At 43.1% G+C, this 21,811-nt stretch overlaps 1 protein-coding gene across 4 annotated transcripts in view; it reads right to left on the bottom strand.

Annotated features, from left to right (window-relative positions):
* tnfrsf21 (tumor necrosis factor receptor superfamily, member 21) overlaps positions 1-21,811 on the bottom strand; it is a 253,610-nt gene that overhangs the window by 191,428 nt on the left and 40,371 nt on the right. For all 4 annotated transcript variants that reach the window (XR_007450415.1, XM_049590672.1, XM_049590669.1 and 1 more), the window contains exon 2: positions 10,650-11,358. Coding sequence is in view for 3 of the 4 variants with exons in the window: in XM_049590672.1 (XP_049446629.1) it covers positions 10,650-11,358 (709 nt within the window). In the remaining variant the exon portion in view is untranslated. The remainder of the gene's footprint in view (positions 1-10,649; positions 11,359-21,811) is intronic.

Genomic DNA, 21,811 nt, shown 5'->3' with positions numbered 1-21,811 from the left:
AGAGCACAAAGATTTGAGGTCAACACTACAGGAGTTGCCGAGTCTTATCAAATGACCACCACAGGCTGGATCATCGCATCCACCCTGTCTAGAGAAAATGGAAAGCAAAGCAAAATCCCTGGTTGGGCTGGATTCAAGTCACTTGTGTCATCCAGCCAATCTGTGACTCATGTTGGTGCTCTACCGCTACTGCCAGAAGTTGCACATGAGTGGTCTACAATGCTCACTGTGATTCTACAAGCATCCCAGTTGAGGAGTTTGGTTGTTGGTGAAGAACATCCAACAGTGATAACCTTCGACATGGTCTTATACGAAAAGGCAGTGCAGCTGTTGGACTCAAGGGATGATTTGAAAAGAACAGTTTTTCCCAGGCTGGGTGAGCTACACACTGTGATGGCAGCACTGCGGGCACTAGGTACATGCATTGAAAATTCAGGGATAGATGATGCATGGATTGAGGCTGGTGTGTATGGCCCTGCCACCACACGGCAGATCCTGAAGTGTGCTCACTACAAGAGAACTCTTCGTGCACACATCCTCACATACATGTCTCTGTATGAACTTCTCCTGGAAAAATTCTTTTCAGAAAAGCCACACCTCAAATCCATCTGCTCCCAGCCTGTGAGTGATGTCCAGGAAGTGCAAGATTAGCTGTTGACAAAAGCACAAGTGGAGAATGCATTGCTAATGCAAATGACAGCCTACTCCAAATCCTTACAGACAAAGGTGTTATCGAACAGCTGAAAACATGGGAAACAGAAAAATGCTGTAATGCAATGTTTAAGTCACTTACAAATTACCTCCGCCATGTTGAAACCATCCTGCTCTTCATTGAAGCCTCAAGAAATGCTGATCTAGTTCTCCACCTGCAAGCAGGAGAGGCACTAAGTAAGCTCTTCTTTGCCCTAGATCGAATGAAATACAAAAGCCTATGGCCACGGTACATTGCAGACATGCAGGATCTGAAGACCAGTCACCCAGACACCTGGCATGAACTTCAAGATGGGAATATATCCATCACAAAGTCCGAGATACCATTTGTCTCAATTGGCACAGACCATGCATGCGAGCAACTAAATCGGATGATGAAGATACACTCTGGTTTAATTGGTATTTCCAATAATGCCAACGCACGACAGAGGTTCTTTCTCGCCACACAGAAATGTCACGCCTCTCAACAGAGTACAAAGAGCAATTTGGTATCAGGGCTGATAAACCACAAGCACACCATGAGATACAAGCAAGTGCTATCCAAAAAGAACATGATGCTGTCAACAAGATCAAGTCTACAATACTGAGTCACGGAAATCCCTTTGATGCAGAAGGTGGTCAGCTTTACAACTTCATGACACATGCATATGTTCCCCAAGAGAATGCCCTACAGATTTTGAATGTTGGCGACTATGGACAGAAATTGTATGAAGAATATGTTGCTGAGCGCATCAGTGGAAATGTCAGTTTGTGGGCACCAATCAAGAGGCAGAACAATGCCATGTTCCTGTCAGGAAACAAAAAGCAGTCAGTAAAGATTCGAGACCAGTCAGTGGATCTAAGAGAAACAAAAGATCTATATGGTCGGTTTATGGTTCTCGCCAGATCGAACCGGGATATTGATATGAAAAATGCTGTAGGGAAATATGAATTTACAATAACTCCCAGAGCACTGTTTGCCCCAGATGGATCCGTCCTTCCGTGTACTGACAAGTCAAAGCTCATACATTGTCTGGAAAAAGTGAAAATAAATGAAGAAGTCCAACAGACACAAGCACAGATATCTGCAGAACATGGTGATGGACCTGAAACATCTTTAACACCATCCAAGAGTCCGCAAATCGCTGTGGTGGATGGAATGGTTCTAGTCGAGCAGTTGGCAATGAAACAGGGGACAATCAGTACAGTCAAAGATCTGGGCCAGCACTTTAATGACAGACTCTTGATGCTGACAGCAGATTTTGATGAGGTTATTCTGGTCTTCGACACCTATAAAGCTGACTCACTGAAACAGAAAACAAGGGAGAAACGCGACAACAAGGCAAAGATCCCATTCAATACCAGATTGATGATAAAACCGACATCAAACATATACCAATGAGACGGTTCCTATCTCATGAACAGACCAAAGCTGATCTAACTGAGTACCTTGCACAAGCAGTCCTCAACCAGAATGCAAACTCCCAAAGGTTGTTCATCACATCGGACTCAGGCAGCACAAGAAACAATCGCAGCAAAATGTGTTTTGAAGAAAACAACCACGAGGAGGCTGACACACTAATGATATGCTTAGCAGCATCTGCAGCACAGCGCTGCCCAAAAGCACGGATGGTCATCTTCAGCCCAGATACAGATGTCTTAGTTCTGGCTGTTGCACACTACGAGAAGCTCTGTAGAAACAGTGCAATGCATATGGCATTGGGTACTGTGGAGATTGAGCCAATCTGGAAGGCACTGGGACAAGAGAAGGCAGGAGCATTACCAGCATTCCATGCATTCACTGGAGCTGACAATGTTGGGAGATTCTCCAGAATCAGCAAAACTAGATGGTTTCAACAGTACATGAAGGCTGACAAGGACATCTTCTCCGCCCTGGTGAAACTCTCTGACGAAGGCGACGTGCAACAGGAAGTAAAAGATGCGCTTGAAAAGTTTGTGTGCTCAGTGTACTGCCCGAAAGGCACTGACATAAAAAACATTATAGACCTAAGGTGGCATCTCTTCTGCAAGCACCTGGCTGAAAGCAGCAAGCTGCCTCCCACAGTCGATGCCCTTGCAGAACATATTGAACGTGTCCGGGTCCAAAGTAGGATGTGGTGCCAAGCCACTGTGATGTGGCAAAAACCTTTTGACCCACTCCAACATGGCTACTATCAAGACCCCAATGGCAAGATACTGCCTACTACAACAAAGGTTGCACCTGCATCACAGGCCATTCTAGAGATGGTCAGGTGAGTGAGTGAGTGAGTGAGTGAGTGATTTTATTTTTGAGACAGGGACAAGGTACAGTAAACATTAGCCCTATAAATAGGGAGATATGCACGGTACAAGGTTGTAGCTAAATAGCTCATTTCCACCCATAGGTGTAACTGTAAAACCAACTGCACAACCCAGCAGTGCTCATGCAGGAGACACAATCTGGCCTGCACAGACCTTTGTTTGTGTGGAAGTGAATGTGAGAATGATGCAGACTGCGGTGGCCCGAATGACACCGAGGAAAGTGATGAAGACCTGTGAAAGCATAAGGGTAAGTTCAGAGAATCTCCTTCCATGATTTCTTGCATGAGTTTTTTTTCTAGTTAAATTGAACATTCCCTGTCTCTATTTACCAGCCATTCATTAATATCCAGTTTCTTCTTTTATCCAAGACCATTGCCAGCAATTCCAGTGTCTCCACACTCAATCCCATATGATTGGACTCATCGCTGAGAGACAACAGACCCGTCCTAGGACTCACTCTCTAGATCTGGATTTACACTGGGTTAGCCCCTCAGCCCCCTTGTAAAGAATTTTATATTGAGAGTTTTTGAGTTTTCGGGTTTTGAGTTTTCTGTGCCAACCGAGTCCCGACTGTTACCAGCCTATGGTGTAATAAATGTATATCACATTTATGTATGGATTATAGTTTTAATTTACCTTTGTCATTGTTTATATAATCATATGCAGAAATGTTAAGTATTTTGTCACCGGACTTCTGACATGGGGTCATTAAGGGGGATTAGAGTAACAATTTCCTTTTCCACTTCTTGGGGGTGCCACAATTTTCTTTCCCACTCCTAGGGGGCGCCACAGCACGATTCTGAGCATAATTTTGAAGTCACCATTGGATTCCTTGACCAAGAAAACATATGATTGGCATGTTTAATTGAGTTTTTAGGTTGTTTAGAGGCCAAGGTAGCTGAAATTCTGTATTTTATGGCGGCCATTTTGAAATTCCAAAAGGGCCGCCATACAGGTGTCTGTGCAAGTGGCAACATTGTTTTTTGGATTCCCCAAGGTCTGCAGATTCCAAAAATGTATAGGTCAACAAATCCCCAAAAAATTCCCACAAAAGTACATTTTTGTACACAGTGAACCTGACTACACTGAGCACCTTCTCTCCTTGTCTCTCTCTCTTCTTTCTTCTTCTTTCTCTCACTCATGTCCTGTTACTGCATCTCGCTAACTCGATGGTGTGATGTGTGTGGTTGTGCTGCTGTCGTGGTCCTGCCTGATGCCTCCTACTGCTGCTGTTATCATTATTCATACTTCTACTATTACTATAAGCATATGATTATTGTCACATACACATACTATCATATATATGCATATATGTATAAAACATATTGTACCACAATAGCTGTAATTATTATTATAATATTACTACTTAAATTAATGTTGTTGTAAGCTACTGTCACTATTGCCTGTCCTGCATCTCTCTCTCTCTCTCTGTCTCTCTTTATGTATCATTTTGTATATGGATTACTGTTAATTTATTATGTTGATCTGTTCTGTACGACATCTATTGCACGTCTGTCCATCCTGGAAGAGGAATCCCTCCTCAGTAGCTCTTCCTGAGGTTTCTACCATTTTTTTTTCCCATTAAAGGGTTTTTTGGGGAGAGTTTTTCCTTATCCACAGTGAGGGTCCAAAGGACAGAGTGATGTCGTATGATGTAAAGCCCTGTGAGGCAAATTATGATTTGTGATATTGGGTTTTATAAATACAATTGGAAGTGAACTAATAAGATGGCTAACTTTACACAAGCAAGCAAAAAAAGAAAAAACTGCCAATTCAACTTTAATGAATTGTTCTTTTTCATCTGAATCAACAATGATTCGTATTGAATCCCTTGCCTTGCCTGTTAAGAAATTTCTTTATGGGGGGGGCACCACTAAGCAATGGAATAGTAAGACACACCTCCAGTTAGCTTGTCGATAATTTAATCAAAATTTCACAAAAATGTTAAATTACTTAACGCTACCTGCCTCCTGAAGAATTTAAAGACAGCAGTGCCTGAAGCAGACCCAGAAGCCTCGAACGTGCCAGACTCCAACACCATGGAAGCTGATGGCAAAAGTGCGGGTGAACCCTCGAACAGAGCGGGGCTCGCGGCAATCTCCACCTTATGCACGGAGGTGAACTTGATAAAATCATCTGTTTGTGACGTCATAGAAAGCCGTATTACGTAAGTATCTGCAGCTATTAGGGGAGAGATCTCATCCCTAAGTCAAAGCATCCAGAAATCTGTTTTAGAACTGAAAAATGACACAGCTGTACATGACGTCACTCTGAAAGAATTGGAGAAATGTGCTACATGCCACTCAGATAGCCTCTCAGCATTTCACGCTAAAGTGGAATGTCTGACAACAGAGGTGAAGCAACTAGATGAAAAATGTGAGGACCTCAAGGCTCATTCCTGAGGGAACAATATTTGGGTAATGGGGATACCGGAGGGAAAAGAAGGACCAAGGGCTCAAGACTTTATTTCCCGACTCCTTGCCGAAGCCCTATCTTTGGAGAAGAAACTTCTTATAGACCAAGCGCCCAGAGTCCCAGAGTATTTGTATTATTATTTAGACGCTTCCTGAAGTATATTTGTGCTATACCCGTTTGGTATTGGCTAGATATGTTTTTTATTGCTGTTTTTTTGTTGTTTATATTTTTTTCTGCTTTAACAGGTTTAAGAGGGAAGGGAGGGACCCAGTCGTCTTATTATCTTAATGTTACCACTTAAAGGTCAATTACTCAAAATGTGTCCTTATTCTGTAACTTTTTTGAATGTCAGTACAAAATAATTTGAATACAGAGAACAGGAGGAGATGTTTGACCCTAGCCAGCTGGAATGTATGTGGCTTGAACAATCCAGTAAAGATAGGGAAGGTGTTTGCCCATCTTAAGTCATTATCACCAGATATAATATCTCTACAGGAAACTCATTTGAAAAATGATGCTCACACCAGTCCTAAGTGTTAATGGATCGGAAATATATACCACTCTTTTTGCCGCAAATGCTAGAGGTACAGCAGTTATGATAAGGAAAGGCATTCACAAAGCCACAGTATCTGATAAAGAAGGTCAATTTTTGATCGTAAGTGGGTACATTTATTCTACACCTCTTACCCTACTGAACATACAGTACAGGCCAAAAGTTTGGACACACCTTCTCATTCAATGCGTTTTCTTTATTTTCATGACTATTTACATTGTAGATTCTCACTGAAGGCATCAGAACTATGAATGAACACATGTGGAGTTATGTACTTAACAAAAAAAGGTGAAATAACTGAAAACATGTTTTATATTCTAGTTTCTTCAAAATAGCCACCCTTTGCTCTGATTACTGCTTTGCACACTCTTGGCATTCTCTCCATGAGCTTCAAGAGGTAGTCACCTGAAATGGTTTTCCAACAGTCTTGAAGGAGTTCCCAGAGGTGTTTAGCACTTGTTGGCCCCTTTGCCTTCACTCTGCGGTCCAGCTCACCCCAAACCATCTCGATTGGGTTCAGGTCTGGTGACTGTGGAGGCCAGGTCATCTGCCGCAGCACTCCATCACTCTCCTTCTTGGTCAAATAGCCCTTACACAGCCTGGAGGTGTGTTTGGGGTCATTGTCCTGTTGAAAAATAAATGATCGTCCAACTAAACGCAAACCGGATGGCATGGCATGTCGCTGCAGGATGCTGTGGTAGCCATGCTGGTTCAGTGTGCCTTCAATTTTGAATAAATCCCCAACAGTGTCACCAGCAAAACAGCCCCACACCATCACACCTCCTCCTCCATGCTTCACAGTGGGAACCAGGCATGTGGAATCCATCCGTTCACCTTTTCTGCGTCTCACAAAGACACAGCGGTTGGAACCAAAGATCTCAAATTTGGACTCATCAGACCAAAGCACAGATTTCCACTGGTCTAATGTCCATTCCTTGTGTTTCTTGGCCCAAACAAATCTCTTCTGCTTGTTGCCTCTCCTTAGCGGTGGTTTCCTAGCAGCTATTTGACCATGAAGGCCTGATTCGCGCAGTCTCCTCTTAACAGTTGTTCTAGAGATGGGTCTGCTGCTAGAACTCTGTGTGGCATTCATCTGGTCTCTGATCTGAGCTGCTGTTAACTTGCGATTTCTGAGGCTGGTGACTCGGATGAACTTATCCTCAGAAGCAGAGGTGACTCTTGGTCTTCCTTTCCTGGGTCGGTCCTCATGTGTGCCAGTTTCATTGTAGCGCTTGATGGTTTTTGCGACTCCACTTGGGGACACATTTAAAGTTTTTGCAATTTTCCGGACTGACTGACCTTCATTTCTTAAAGTAATGATGGCCACTCGTTTTTCTTTAGTTAGCTGATTGGTTCTTGCCATAATATGAATTTTAACAGTTGTCCAATAGGGCTGTCGGCTGTGTATTAACCTGACTTCTGCACAACACAACTGATGGTCCCAACCCCATTGATAAAGCAAGAAATTCCACTAATTAACCCTGATAAGGCACGCCTGTGAAGTGGAAACCATTTCAGGTGACTACCTCTTGAAGCTCATCGAGAGAATGCCAAGAGTGTGCAAAGCAGTAACCAGAGCAAAGGGTGGCTATTTTGAAGAAACTAGAATATAAAACATGTTTTCAGTTATTTCACCTTTTTTTGTTAAGTACATAACTCCACATGTGTTCATTCATAGTTTTGATGCCTTCAGTGAGAATCTACAATGTAAATAGTCATGAAAATAAAGAAAACGCATTGAATGAGAAGGTGTGTCCAAACTTTTGGCCTGTACTGTATATATATATAATTTTTCATTGTGTTTTTAATGGTACAGTATGTGTATATGTTTGCATTTATATGCTGTGCATATGTATGTATAGGTCAGGGGTCGCGTTAACCGGATATTCTCGGTCATTGACCGTTTTTTTACAACAATGACTGGAAAATCTGAAGGCCATCAGTCATTTTGACCGGTTGCAATTACCACCCCTGCCCACTGCCCAGTGCACAGTCAGTGGTTTAAATGGCTGCCGTTTTCACACTGCAGAGAAAAGGTCATTCATCTGTCGCTCTGATGTAGTGTTGTTGACATAACGCCCTGGACACACCAGACGCGGAACCGAGGCACGGCGCCCAGCAGCAGAGGCAGTTTTCAGTCAGCGCCCATGTTAACCTATCTGACTGTCCACACAGGCTGCTGAGCAGAGCGGAGCGCCCGTGGAGGCAGCGCTTCAGTTCGGCATATGGTCTATTTTTCACAAGCGCCGCAAGCGCTTCTGTCAAGCTGGATCAAGCAGATCGTACCAAACAGGAAGACGGACACAGAAAAGACGAGAGAATCCGGACAATTTTCAAAATAAAATTACAGCATGCACTGAGGAACATGAGGAGAAAATGCAGTATTTATAATTTAAAATAACACAACAGTGCATAACCAAACACATTTTTCAATACCATAATCACTTCATTACAATTTTAATTTTGTGTCACCGAGCCTACAGACATAACTACATAATGCCCTGGACACACCAGACGTGTTAGTGCCGTCCGGTGTGTCCACGGCAAAGCCTAATGGCACGGGTGTGTGGATGTCTGTTCATCTTTTCGTTCATGTCCTTATTAATGCACACTTTATAACTTGCTTGTTGGATTTATTAAAAACAAACTAATGAAAGCTAAATGTCTTTGAATATCTTTATTATCATTTAAAAACGAAAATTAAAATGACCGGTAAAAATAGATTATGACTGGATTTTTATGACCCTGTCGGTCAAAATGACCGGCGACAAAAAAGTCTAGTGCAACGTCTGGTATAGGTCTATATATGTTTTCTTATTACTGTTCAATACATGTTCAGGAAAAATTAAAAAGGAGCATATTACATGACAACTGCATATATGTGTATTTGGATAAGATAAGATAAACTTTATTGTCCCAAGCGGGAAATTTGTTGAGGCACATGGTGCGACATAGCTGCATAGCAGATACAACCATCACATACAAAGAAGACACAGGAGACGACGACAATGAGGAGTCCGGGATGTGCTTGATTCTCTATATTGATGTTTACCCAGAGCTCGTCCATTTTACAGCGCAACGACCTTACATTGCTTAATATAATGGAGGGCAGCAGTGGTCTGTTAGCGCGTCTGCAGAGCCGCTGTCTGATGCCCCCTCTCCTGCCCCTCTTTCTCCGCTGTGATTTCGCAGCTGGCTTCGCTCTTACGTACTCTGGCAGATGGTCCGGGGATGCTTTGCTTTTGTCCCACAAGAGCAAGCAGCGCCTCCCTAGAGTACACAAGGTGACATTCCACCTGCGGAGATGAAGGGGACAAGATCAGCCAACACCAGAAGAAGGATCAGCAGGGTCAGGAGCGCTGTCATGGCTGCATCGTTACCGACCTTAAAGCTGTCGCTGCGATGTCCAGCTGCTGGGCTACTGCCCTCGGCACCCACCCGCTGGATGCTGTATTCTCCTCGAACGCCCCACCTCCACTGCCGCAGACCAGGAGTTTCGTTAGGTCGTTAGTTAGCTTTGTTAGTCGTGCAGTCTTCGTTAGTCGTGCAGTCATTGTGGTGACAAGCTGCCCCTCTGTTCGGTTGAAGATCCAGCGGCTAGACTACGGCCATCGGCGCCTACCCGCTGGATGTCACTGTTCCTCCCGTGGTAACACCTCCACCACTGTGGTCAGGGGCTGCCTTCCCACGTGGAGTCCAGCTGCTAGGCTGTGGCCGTCAGCGCCTATCTACTGGATGTCCTGCTCCTCCTGTGGCGGCACACCACCAATCCCGCGTAAAGGGGCTACCTTCTCCAGCTGACTGGCCAACTGCTCGGCTCAGGCCTCTCTGTTGCTGCCCCTTAGGCACTGGTCTTCTTCACCACACCGGTGCACTGCCATCGTGTAGCAATTGGGCAGCTACTGAATGCTAGCTGGCATTCATTATCTCTGGCGTCCACGTTGTCTCCCGGCATGGTGTAGGGGCATACAATCATCTAAACCGACTAGACTTAGACACGAGTACAATTATACAGACTGCTTGTAACAACAGAAAATAACGTAGAAACATAAATAAATGCAAAAAGTGCAATATGCAGCCGCAGCACTATACATCAACACATTGCACATTGCTCTATTTATTTCTTTACATGCTCTAATAAAATACATTTGAAACAGGAAATTTCTTTATTAGTTTAGGGAACTCTACACACCCAAATATAAACCTAATAAATACCAATAAATATCCCAAGAAAAGTACATTCAAACCGAACAGTCAAACTCCTTTAACAGTTCTGGGAGGATAACAACCTGAGGGAAACGTGTAGAAAGGTGTTTTGTTGTAGTGTTCGAATGCATTTATTTACTATTAACTATTAACTAGAAATCTATTAACAGCAACCCGTCATTTCACCAGTACAGCTTTAATATGTATTCTGGGTTATGGGGTTAGATGTGTAATTTCACTTATGTTTATGGTTTTTTGTAATTTTACTACAATATTATTCAGGACATTCATTGGTGAAGGTATTGCATTATCTGGTTTTCTTACATTTTTAATCACTGAAAGAGATGTTTTCCTACAATATTACACTTGCAGGAGATTTCTTTATACAAGCCATATGAAACAAATATTGACAGTAATTAACCTACTGAATGAATGTCAAAATTGACGACAAAAAAACTAGCAAAGAATAAACAGTGTCTCTCACCTTGATGTGCAGGTCTAGTCTGTGATGTTGATGGCGAGCATGAAGAAGGCATGGGTTCCTGTACAAGCACATCATGTGCAGGCCCTGTGGTTGTTGTGGAGACAGAAAAAGATGAAGACAGGGCTGTGGAAGGTGGTCCACAGACATTATCCGTCTCTTTAGTCCCTGGTGTGAGCAACACCAGCCCCTGCGCTTGGCAGTCTGTGTGGATTCGGCACTTCACCGCTCTGGACTCCCTATCTGAGAAAGTCCCCTTGGTGCACGGCTTACAGAGCACATCCTCTGTTTCACCGCCCCGCTTTTTCACCCTGGTCCCTGGAGGGCACAGCGAGTGCGGCTTACACTCTGTAACACCATCCCCAGACAAAAAGCTGTTGGGGGGACATGTGCAGACTCGGTCCTGGATGGGCGTGCAGGTTGCCTTCTCGATGAAGCCTGCAGGACACAGAGCCCGACAGGGATGGCATTTAATCATGCCATTCTCACCCCGTGTGAAGGTGTCTTGAGGGCAGCGGCTGCACTCCCTCACAGCTGTTGGAGAGCAGTGTACGGAGACGTAGGTGCCTGCCGGGCACTTGTCACAGACCAGCTGGGTGCCTGAGTTGGGGTCGGTGTGTTGATAGTGGCGGGGGGAGAGGAGAGACTGGTCACCTGGGCTGGTTGTGGTCAAATTCCGAGCTGAGATGTCAAACACCACTGTACATAAGAGCTGAGAGGAGAAGAAAATGTGGACGTTAAAGAGAAATCTAAAAAATACAGTAGACAAGATTAACAACACTGAGCCCCATGTTCACCACAAAAAACTTAAACTTGGACTAACTGATTCTTTAAGCTACCCATGGACAGCGAACAACATTGACATACAGGCCCGGAGTGGCTAATCGGGAGGACCGGGACAATTCCCGGTGGGCCGGTCTTTAATAGAGGGAGGACTGTATCTAAAAGTACAGCTGTCAAGATGCCCCCCGCACAGGCCTTTGCCACATTGGTCTCAAAAAAACCCAGGGAAAACCCTGAGAGATAGTGTTATTAGAGAATGCAACACTTTTTATTTTATTTTTTATTTTTTCAAATGTATTATTTAATATTTTTATTTATTCTTTTGTTTCATTTTTAAGGTTTGGATATCTGTGAATGCTTATTTGAACAGTGTTGTGTATTAGTCACCTAAGTTTGTCCCTTAAGGGATATGGTCACGCCCTCTTGTGTTACGTTGCATCGTTGTAATAACAGATTGAAGCTGGAAGCAATACAAGCTACGAGCAACACTACCTGGTCTCATGTGTTAGTATTAGTATGTATTAGTTGTAGACCCTAAATGTATAGTGAGTATACAACAAAACTGGCGACGAGGTAATGCGCTCTCACGCTGTGTTTGTTATTTTTCAGTAGAGAGCCGAAAACGTCGGAGTTTAACGAGTTCGTGCGTGTGTACAACGGTGCACGGTCACGTTTGTGCTCCGCTGCTAACTGCCTGCAGGTGAACATGACGCTGACACAGAGGACAGCGCTGCTGCGGGGGAGGATTCTCCAAGGTGGAAAGGAGAGTAAACGGGACCGGAAAGAGGAACGAATTGCATTCAGGACCGGAAGAAAGAAAAGAGGGACAGTAAGTCAAACGAAATAAAATAAAAGTAAATGAAGGAAGATATCTCATCAACAGTGAAAACAAGCAAGAGGACTTAAAGGAATATTGCATGAAAATGGCTGCACCAGTTGGAAATATTGGACCATTTGAGGAAAATACTGAACAATGGAGTTCATTCACTGAGAGATTTGAATATTTTGCGCTTGCTAACAAGAGGGAGGGGCGTGGCTCTTTGGAGGGGCGCGGCTCTGCTGCTGACCCAGTGTCTCACCTGTCTGTCTCGTCTCCTGTCATTTTTATGTTTTTTGTTGTTTTAAGTGATCAAGCCCGCATTCTCTTTGTGGCAAAATGAAGTTCAGCGCCGGCATATTACTTTGGCTGGCTGTGTGCCTTCTCAGTAGTTTAATCGCCGAAGTATGGAGTTTATATGGAAAAGCCGGCATCCTCATCTACACGTGGGACCAGCTGTTGTCACTCAGGCACTTAATCAAGCTGGAGGACTCTGGTCTGGAGCTGCTGGTTAAGTATCCGCAACTCAAAAACATCGCAACGCGAAAAGGAAATAAAATAAAGAAAAGAGGATCCAGAGGTGGAGTGAGAGAAAGACTAAGGAGGCGCGGCAGTAGACATCCTCTACCGGTAATAACTTTTTCTAATGTTCGCTCTTTGAGCAACAAGATGGATGAACTGATCGCTAAAGTTCACTATGATAATGAGTTCCGACAGAGTAACCTCATCTGTTTCACGGAAAGCTGGTTGAAAGAGGAGATGTCAGACCCCAACTTGCCGGGTTACACAATTATTCGGGCTGACAGAGACATTAATTCGTCACGGAAATCTATTGGCGGTGGTTTGTGTGTCTACATGGACACACGCTGGGCTACCCAGTACACTGTCCAGGAACGTGTGTGCAGCTTTAACAGCATGCAGATTCACATCCTGCTGCAGAGACTTATCGATATAGGAGTAAACGGTGGTAATATCCACCTTGTTAGGGACTTCCTCTGTGACCGTCCTCAACAGGTTCTGGTTAATAATACTCGGTCCAACATCATTGTACTGAACACTGGCGCCCCGCAGGGCACTATTTTATCCCCATTACTTTTTTCCATATACACAAACGAATTCCAATTAGATCTGGAAAAGTTTTGTTTGTTTAAGTATGCAGATGATATGGCCCTGGTTGCCTTATTAAAGAAGGGGGACGTAGTCGGAGAGGAAGTATATAGAGCACATGTGTCATCTCTCCAGAAGTGGTGCGATGAAAGTTCCTTAGAGATCAATGTAATAAAAACACAGGAACTTGTTTTTCATGAAAAGGACCCTGTGCAGCCCCTTATAATTAGGGGACAAATTGTAGAGGTAGTAGACAAGTTCAAATATTTGGGTACATATATTGATTGTAATCTAAATTTCAGTGAAAACACAGACTATATTTTTAAAACCTGTAACCAACGTCTCCATCTATTGCGCAAGCTCAACTCCTTCAGAGTGAGCAAGCACATTATGGAAACAGTTTATAAGAACTTGATAGAGGGAATTCTAACTTTTAATATGGCAATGTGGTATGGTAACCTAAACATAAAAGGAAGAAGCAAGCTGCAGAGGATAGTAAACCTTGCCTCAAAAATCATAGGGATAAGACAGAAACATTTAAGTAGCGTGTACGAGGAAGTGCTTAGTAAAAAAGCTGTAAAAATAGCAAACGATCCCTCTCATCCACTCAATAGGGAGTTTGAACTTCTCCCCTCTGGTAGACGTTATAAAATGCCAAGGGCTAATCGTAATATTTTTAAAAATTCCTTTATTCCTAACGCAATTGGGGCATTGAACACCATGTCCCGTTGATGTGTTGTAATGTAACTGCCACTGCTGTCCTGCTTTTTGCCCTGAAGATGTCTGTGTGTAAGTGTTGCTGTTTGTTGCTGTTGTTGCTGTTGTTGTTGTTGTTGTTGTGTTGTCCTGCTTGTTGTTTGTTATGAGACCAAAGACAAATTTCCACATTGTGGACAATAAATGAATTAAGTAACTAACTAACTAACTAACTAACTAAAGGGTATGTCATAGTGCCAACTTTTTTGAGTGTTATGGGAGGAAAAACATTCAACCTACTGCGCAGTTTAGTGGAACCTCACAAGCCAGGTGAAAAGTCTTATGAAGAAATAGTGAAAATTTTAGGAAATCACTACTCCCCAAAGCCACTGATCATCGCAGGGAGGTTCAGATTTCATAAGAGGAACCAGGAAGGGGGTGAATTGGTTGCACAATTTGTAGCAGTACTGAAACGCTTGTCTAAGCATTGTGAATTTGGACAATCCCTAAATGACACCATACGCTATTCAGAAACGACTTCTTACTGAGTCTAACTTGACTCTGGAAAAGGCCATAGAGATAAGTATATCGATGGAGATGGCCAGCCGGGAAGCACAGCAGCTAAGTGCCTCGACCCAAGTGCATAAGTTGTCCCTTGAGCTCAGGAAGAAGCCAACAGTTAGCAAGCTCTGCTACTGCTGTGGGAAAATAGGGCATCAAGCCTCTGATTGTTGGTGTAAGGATTTGGACTGCAGAAACTGTGGTAAGAAGGGCCACATTGAACGTGCATGTAAAAATGAAAAGACCCAGACAAACAAACAGCACACCGAGACAAGGAAAAGTGGTTTCTCTAAAAACAAGAAGAAACACGTGAACAAAATGGAGCATGAACAGGATGTAGAGAGTGACGACGAGTCTGACACAGTGCATGTTTTGGCTGTGACTGACAATGATGATGGATACTGGGTCACACCTCTGTTTGAGGGCCATGCAGTACGGATGCAATTGGATACAGGTACACGTGTGTCAATGGTATCAGAGTGGGTGTAAGAGTGGAACACAACCAACAGAAAGAGATTCTTCCACTGTACATCATTCCAGGAAACTATCCAGCTCTGCTAGGCTGCCGTTGGCTGCAAAAGGTCAGACTGAACTGGCAGGAAGTGTTCTTCGTTAACGATGGAAATACAAGCCCCCTGCAGGAGATCTTAAAGAAGCACTCCAAATTTTTTGACGGAGAACTTGGCAGCATGACATGCTGGACATAACAATGAAGTTGACAGTCAAACCAGGAAGCACACCAAAGTGTCTAAAGGCTAGATCTGTCCCGTATGCCATCAAACCTAAGGTAGAGGCAGAGTTGGACAGATTAGTGAAGAGTGGAGTACTGGAACCTGTAAGCACCAGTGAATGGGCTACACCAATCGTCCCAGTCATGAAAAAGGATGGGGCCCCAAGGATCTGTGGTGACTTTAAAGTGACTGTGAACCCTGTTTTGACAACGGAACAGTACCCATTACCCCTCACTGATGACCTCTTTTCAGGTTTGGCTGGAGGACAGAAGTTTAGTAAGATAGACTTATGTCAGGCATATCTAGAGATACATGTAGATCCAGAGTCCCAGGAACTGTTGACCATAGTGACACACAAAGATCTATACAGGTACACAAGGCTCCCTTTTGGGATAACCTCTGCTCCAGCACGTTTCCAAAGAGCAATGGACCAGAGTCTGAGTGGGCTTCCAGGGGTCCAGTGTTACTTGGATGACTTACTCATCACAGGACCCGATGAGCAGTCACACTTGAAGAACCTGGATGCAACACTACAAAGGCTGGAGGAATATGGTCTGAGAGTCAGGAAGGACAAGTGCGAGTTTTTCCAACCATCTGTCGAGTACCTAGGGCACGTCACTGACAGCACTGGACTCCACAAAGCACCATCAAAGGTGAAGGCTATTGTTGAGGCTCCATCCCCAGAGAATGTAAGCCAATTGAGATCATTCCTGGGCTTGCTGACATACTATGCACGGTTTGTCCCTAACCTCGCAAACAGGCTGAAGCCACTGCATGAGCTTCTTAATAAAACCAAGACATGGAAATGGACAGACAAATGTGAGATGGCTTTCAAAGAAGTGAAGACTGCCCTCTCCCAGCCTGAGGCCCTCACTCACTTCGACCCAGCATTACCGCTTCAGCTGGCATGTGATGCCTCGCCTTATGGGGTTGGCGCAGTGGTGTCGCACGTCATGCCATCAGGGGAAGAGAGGCCAATCGCCTTTGCATCACGAACATTGAGCAAAGCGGAAAGCAATTATGCACAGATTGAGCGTGAAGCCTTGTCAATAGTGTTTGGAGTTAAGAAATTCCATCAGTACCTCTTCGGCAGGAAATTCACATTATTGACTGACCATCGGCCTCTCACCTCCATCTTCGGTCGACATACTGGTATTCCATCACTTACAGCCAGTCGCATGCATAGATGGGCATTGATATTGTCCACCCACCAGTATGAAATCAAGTACAGGAAGTCAGAGCAACATGGAAATGCAGATTGGCTTTCAAGGCTCCCCTTGCCTGTCACTCATGCTGAGCCGACACAAGCTGACTTCCAGGAAGTGGCTGCAGTTCCTGTAACCTGAAGCAATACAAGCTACGAGCAACACTCCCTGGTCTCATGTGTCTTTGTTAGTTGTAGACCCTAAAAGTATAGTGAGTATACAACAAACAGAATATAGATTCTGATATTGTTGAAAATGATGTGTTGGAAAGAATAATGTTGGAGATGTTCACTCATGTTGAAATAAATCTACATTGGGCGCGGTTACATGATGGCTTCTCATTCAGAATGAAAGAAATCTGAATGAAATCATTCGGAATTAAAGTTTTCCAGGTAGTTTACATGAGAAATATTCATTCTGAACGAGGGTTTACACGGGAGATCAGTTTAATCGCCTTTATTCGGGTCTGCGCAATGTTTGGAGCAGGGAAGGTTTCTGATTGGATAGGGGCGGGGCGGATGTTACGTGTTTACGTTTACCAGAAGAAAACACTGTAGTCCTAACTCCAGATAACAAGATGCATGACGACACCGTTCTTAGTGCCTTTTTCGGGCTTGTTTTGCTTATATTCTTGAAGCAACAGTACGACAAAAACCTTGTTCTGCTAATGCTTCGTCTCTTAAGGAGGAGAAGAGAGGCAGAAGGTCGAAGAAGGGAGATAGAAGACCGTGCTTTGGCGTATGGAAACCGGTGAGTGCATCAAGTCCGACTGCTCTATCTCAGCCTGTTGCTATGCGAGCTATATACGTCATCGCGCCAGAAGGACCCCAGGAAGAGTAGTTGCTACCTAGGTAGTAACTAATGGGGATCCAAATAAATAAATAAGGGCAAGGAAACGAGCATGCACAGAAAGACCGGAATGAACTTGAAGAGGAATGAGCGTTTACATGCACACAAAATTCTTTCATTCGGAATGACAAACGGAATAAACCACCCCCTTTAATCGGATTTAATTTTCAATCGGAATTACCATTTTTCAATCGGAATGACCATTTACATAACCACTTTTAATTGGAATGGCCTTTTATTCCGAATGAAAGTGGAATTAAACTGTCCATGTAAACGTACTGAGTGTGAAGCAACCCTTACTTGTAGGGATGCACCGAATACTTGGTAACCGAATATATTCGGCCGAATATTGCAAAAAAACACACATTCGGTATTCAGTGGAATACGTTAAAAGCAAGGCCGAATAATAGCTGCGTGTTTTGATAACGCAATCAAACAGCGTGCCTTGATGGGCGGAGTAATATATCGGTAGTGTGGCGATCCGCCTGTCACTCGACTCGCATTTGCAACTAAAAATAGTTTGGAGCAAGCAAAATAGGCTTAAATCATTCAGCACGCTTTGCAAGCAGCCTACAGATTTCAACCAGCAACAGAAACGAAAGGCGAATCCCATCGGTTGTGGGTTGAACGGGGGCCACAGACACAGACAGTAATGCATTCCTGTCAATTACGGCGGCCATCGGCTTACCGGGCGACGGAGAAGTCGGCTCCAATAATATCCTCTTCTTGGCGTGTGGACTGCCCAGAAGTACCTGAACAGCCGAGCCAGCCGAACACAGACCGTACGTGATGTGTCAGAGGAGAAAGAAGCCGTTCACGGCCCACAAACCTCACCGCACTTTGGGGACTGTTCGTTACTTATGAAGGGACTGTTCTTTACTTATGAAGGTACTGTTCTTTACTCGTCAGGGGAGGAGGGTGGCTGGTTGATTTTTATTTTATTTATTTATTTATTTTATTTTGATCCCCCCCATGTTAATCACTTATTGATGCTGTTTTTGAAGTATGAATAAGTCAGTAAGTAATTTATTCCATTGAAATATCATTGATGTATTATAGAAAAGTGATTTACCTTTTTATAAATGACAAAAGGCACATCTGTCTCATTTTCACTGTGGTATCGTGATACTACTCAGAACCATAATATTTTCGTTGGTATCGTACAGTGGGTCCTAATTTTGGTACCGTGACAACGCTAATCTGGAGGGGGTTCATCTGCAAAAACTAATGAAAAACTAAACAACAATATTCAGTGTTCGGTACTCGGTATTCGGCCAAGCACTTAATTTTATTTGGCTTCGGCTTCGGCCACAAATTTTCATTTCGGTGCATCCCTACTTACTTGCACTGAATTTGAAATATTTTAGAAAAATACACTGAATTACAAGGCTTTAGAGAACAGTGCGCTATTGTAGACTTAACATGTAAGGTTATAATAGGTCTAAAGTGGGCTGGTTTGAGGAATGAAACTCCAGGGCTGAAAATGAGTCCCACTCCAGCCCTGTTGACATATCATCACCTTTAAAGTTGATATGGCAAACTTATTTGCAAGCAGTTACCTATTCACACATCTGTCAATCACAGAGAAACATTTGTATTCATTTGGAGTAATGATGTTTCTGAATACCTGGTTAATGCAAGACCAACATTTACTCCACTGTTGGGTCTGTTTTTGGTCTCCACCAACTCCTGAGGTTGATATAGCTGCCATTTAGTGATGGTCTGCCATGTGGGGTTGCCATAGTGCTGAAAACTTCTGGGAAACTCTGAACTGCTGATTCAGATCTTAACCGATTCTGATTTCCTTTCGTTCTTAGAACTATAATTGAATGCATACACAAACATAGTTGGAACTTTTCTTTAATTCCACTAGAAACTTTGCTTGTTATAGTAAAAAAATGAATATATAATACTGAAGATAAGTGTCTCAAGTCTGAGATTCGAATCATCAGTCGGTTAACTCATCAGTTAACTAAGCTTGCTTCGTTTTTCTGTGTGAAACTTATTATTAACTACCTCAGTGGTCTGCAAGTTATCTTGACTAATCAGCTCCCTAGCAGGCTCGGGTAGACCAAAAATATTTGTGTTTTCATTGAATGAAACCCCCCGAACAATGAAGCTAAGAGTTTTAGCATCATCAGTATTTACATGAAACGGTTAGCATTAGCTTTGCTGTGTTAACACTGTCTGCAGGTCTCCAGACTCACATTGTTTTTAGTTTAGCACTGTAGCCCCTAACTGAAAAATTTTAGGAGCACAAGCAGAAAATTTAGGGGCACACCTTGAATTGTCCTGCAATGCAATTATTCACATTTTGGCCATTTTAACTGTATCATAAACTATATGTAGTCTACTGTATATAACCATTGGACTGTTTTAATTATTGAAGTATTTAGCACCAAAACAAAGACTTGTGGTCGGTGGGATGTGAGGATTCTTAAAAAAACATCTGTACAGATGTGAAGCCCTGCCTATGTCTGACTGATGTTTAATGAAAGCTGTTGTCTTGTATTTTTTTTCCTCTGAAAATATTAACCTTATAGTCAGACACAATTTATTTAGCCTATGTAGCTGAGGGGGCAGGTCTGCTCTGCAGCAGCAAACTGATATAATGCTGATTTACATGTGAATTCATGTAAAATGGAGGTTGAACCATGAACATAAATTACAAATCACCTGTAAAGCATTTAATAAATTAATCATAATTAAAACAATTGGAGAGTGAGAACAAACTGATATAGGAGTGGGGAAGTCCGCGAGTGCTTAGGGCTCCAAATGCACAATTCAACTAGTCCACAAGGGGCCTCAAGTGAATGCTATGCAGACTTCCAGAGAGTCCGCTTGGGGTGCAGACTTTAGCAGACTTCACTAATTAAATAGTCCGCATTTCATTGCAACACAGATGTGACTTGTGGGGTTTTTAACTGCCGAAAAAAAAACAAAAAAAAAACATATGAATGTGTTAAATAGTTATCGATATTTAGGTCTATTAAAATGCTACTTGAATTGTGTGGGCAAGAAAGAATATTCAACCACATCATCATTCAGGGATATGTTTAAGTCTAGGCTGTAGAGGAAATGCCTTTTATTATTACGGCCTGTCAGATTGTGCAGTGAAATAGGCTATAAAAATTGGACAAAAAACAACAAAAGAAGGTTTCAAATGTAAGTAATGGTCAATTTATTGAGTTATAGTCCTGTCCTTATTTATAAACATTTGTGTTTTTGAATGCGTGTAGCCTATATGTTACATAGAGATGTATTAATACATTTTTGTTTAGTCATAAAAAAGGCTACACATGGAATTTATATCTTGTTATCTGCAGGAACAGTTGAGTAAGCACTGTTCATCAACTTACATGACATATATAAAAATGACAGCAGCGATAGTTGCACATTTCCATGGCAACACATAAAACAGTCTCGAGGGCTGTCTATCAGCCGCTGGCAGTCTCTGCCCTCACAGACTTTACGTGATGACAGTAAACACGTCACAATTCGTACAACTGAAGTCCGCGAGGGCTCAGTCCGCAAGTCCAGAGGGTGGACATTTGAATTCAGCCTCTGACTTGACTGCACAGCTTGTTGTCATTGCCTTCTACTGCAGCCGCCTGCTTTTGTCCACTTTCCAGGCAAGGCCCAGCTCATCTCAAACAAGCCTACTGATAAGTGTAGATGACGCGATCCTCACAGTTAACATCACTCACTGGCAGACTTTCCCCCTTCTCACACACATTAGCCTACACTGGCGGACTCGCTCCTTCATTTTACAACATGAAAAAAGAAAAAGCTTGCAAATTTGTGGGTCGTGCACGCATGAGTAGTTGTAAAAAATACTCGCTCTGACTCCAAAAATGGTGGAAAAATGCAACCATTTGGTCACAGTCTGGAGCCCTGGTCTGTGCTTCTGTTGGCAACATAACGTGCCACACATGCTGTGCATCCCTATTAGACATCTCCAAATGGTTCCTCTGAACGGATCTTCCTTTAGGGAACAAGTATGCTTAGAGCTGTGTTAATATGCCAAAAGGCCAAAATAATGCCAAGCTGACAAAGGTTTATCCATATTGGAAACATGAGAATCCACAGCAAATATGGAGAGAAAGTGGCTGTCAGTCATTTTTAATCGGGGTTGCTAAAGCAAAGTTCATGCAATAGCCATGGTGGCCAAATACTTATCCAGAGACCATGACTATCCGCAGGTTAACCAGAAGTTGTTAAATTACTGTATCTTCCTCTTGATCAAAGGGGCTGGACAGATGGCTGGATGGCTTGACAGACAGAGGGACTGACAGACAGATGGACAGCTTGCTGGATGGAGCAACAGATGAATTATATTTATATTGTCACTCTGTTAATGAATTTGTGATGTTGGCTTTGTATATTGATCAGGTCACAAATTTAGACCTAGAAAAC

Source organism: Epinephelus fuscoguttatus, linkage group LG11 (assembly GCF_011397635.1).
Source record: "Epinephelus fuscoguttatus linkage group LG11, E.fuscoguttatus.final_Chr_v1".
Lineage (NCBI taxonomy): Eukaryota > Metazoa > Chordata > Actinopteri > Perciformes > Serranidae > Epinephelus > Epinephelus fuscoguttatus.
The sequence above is the reverse complement of the archived record's forward strand: the minus strand, read 5'-3'. Positions and strand labels throughout refer to the sequence as shown.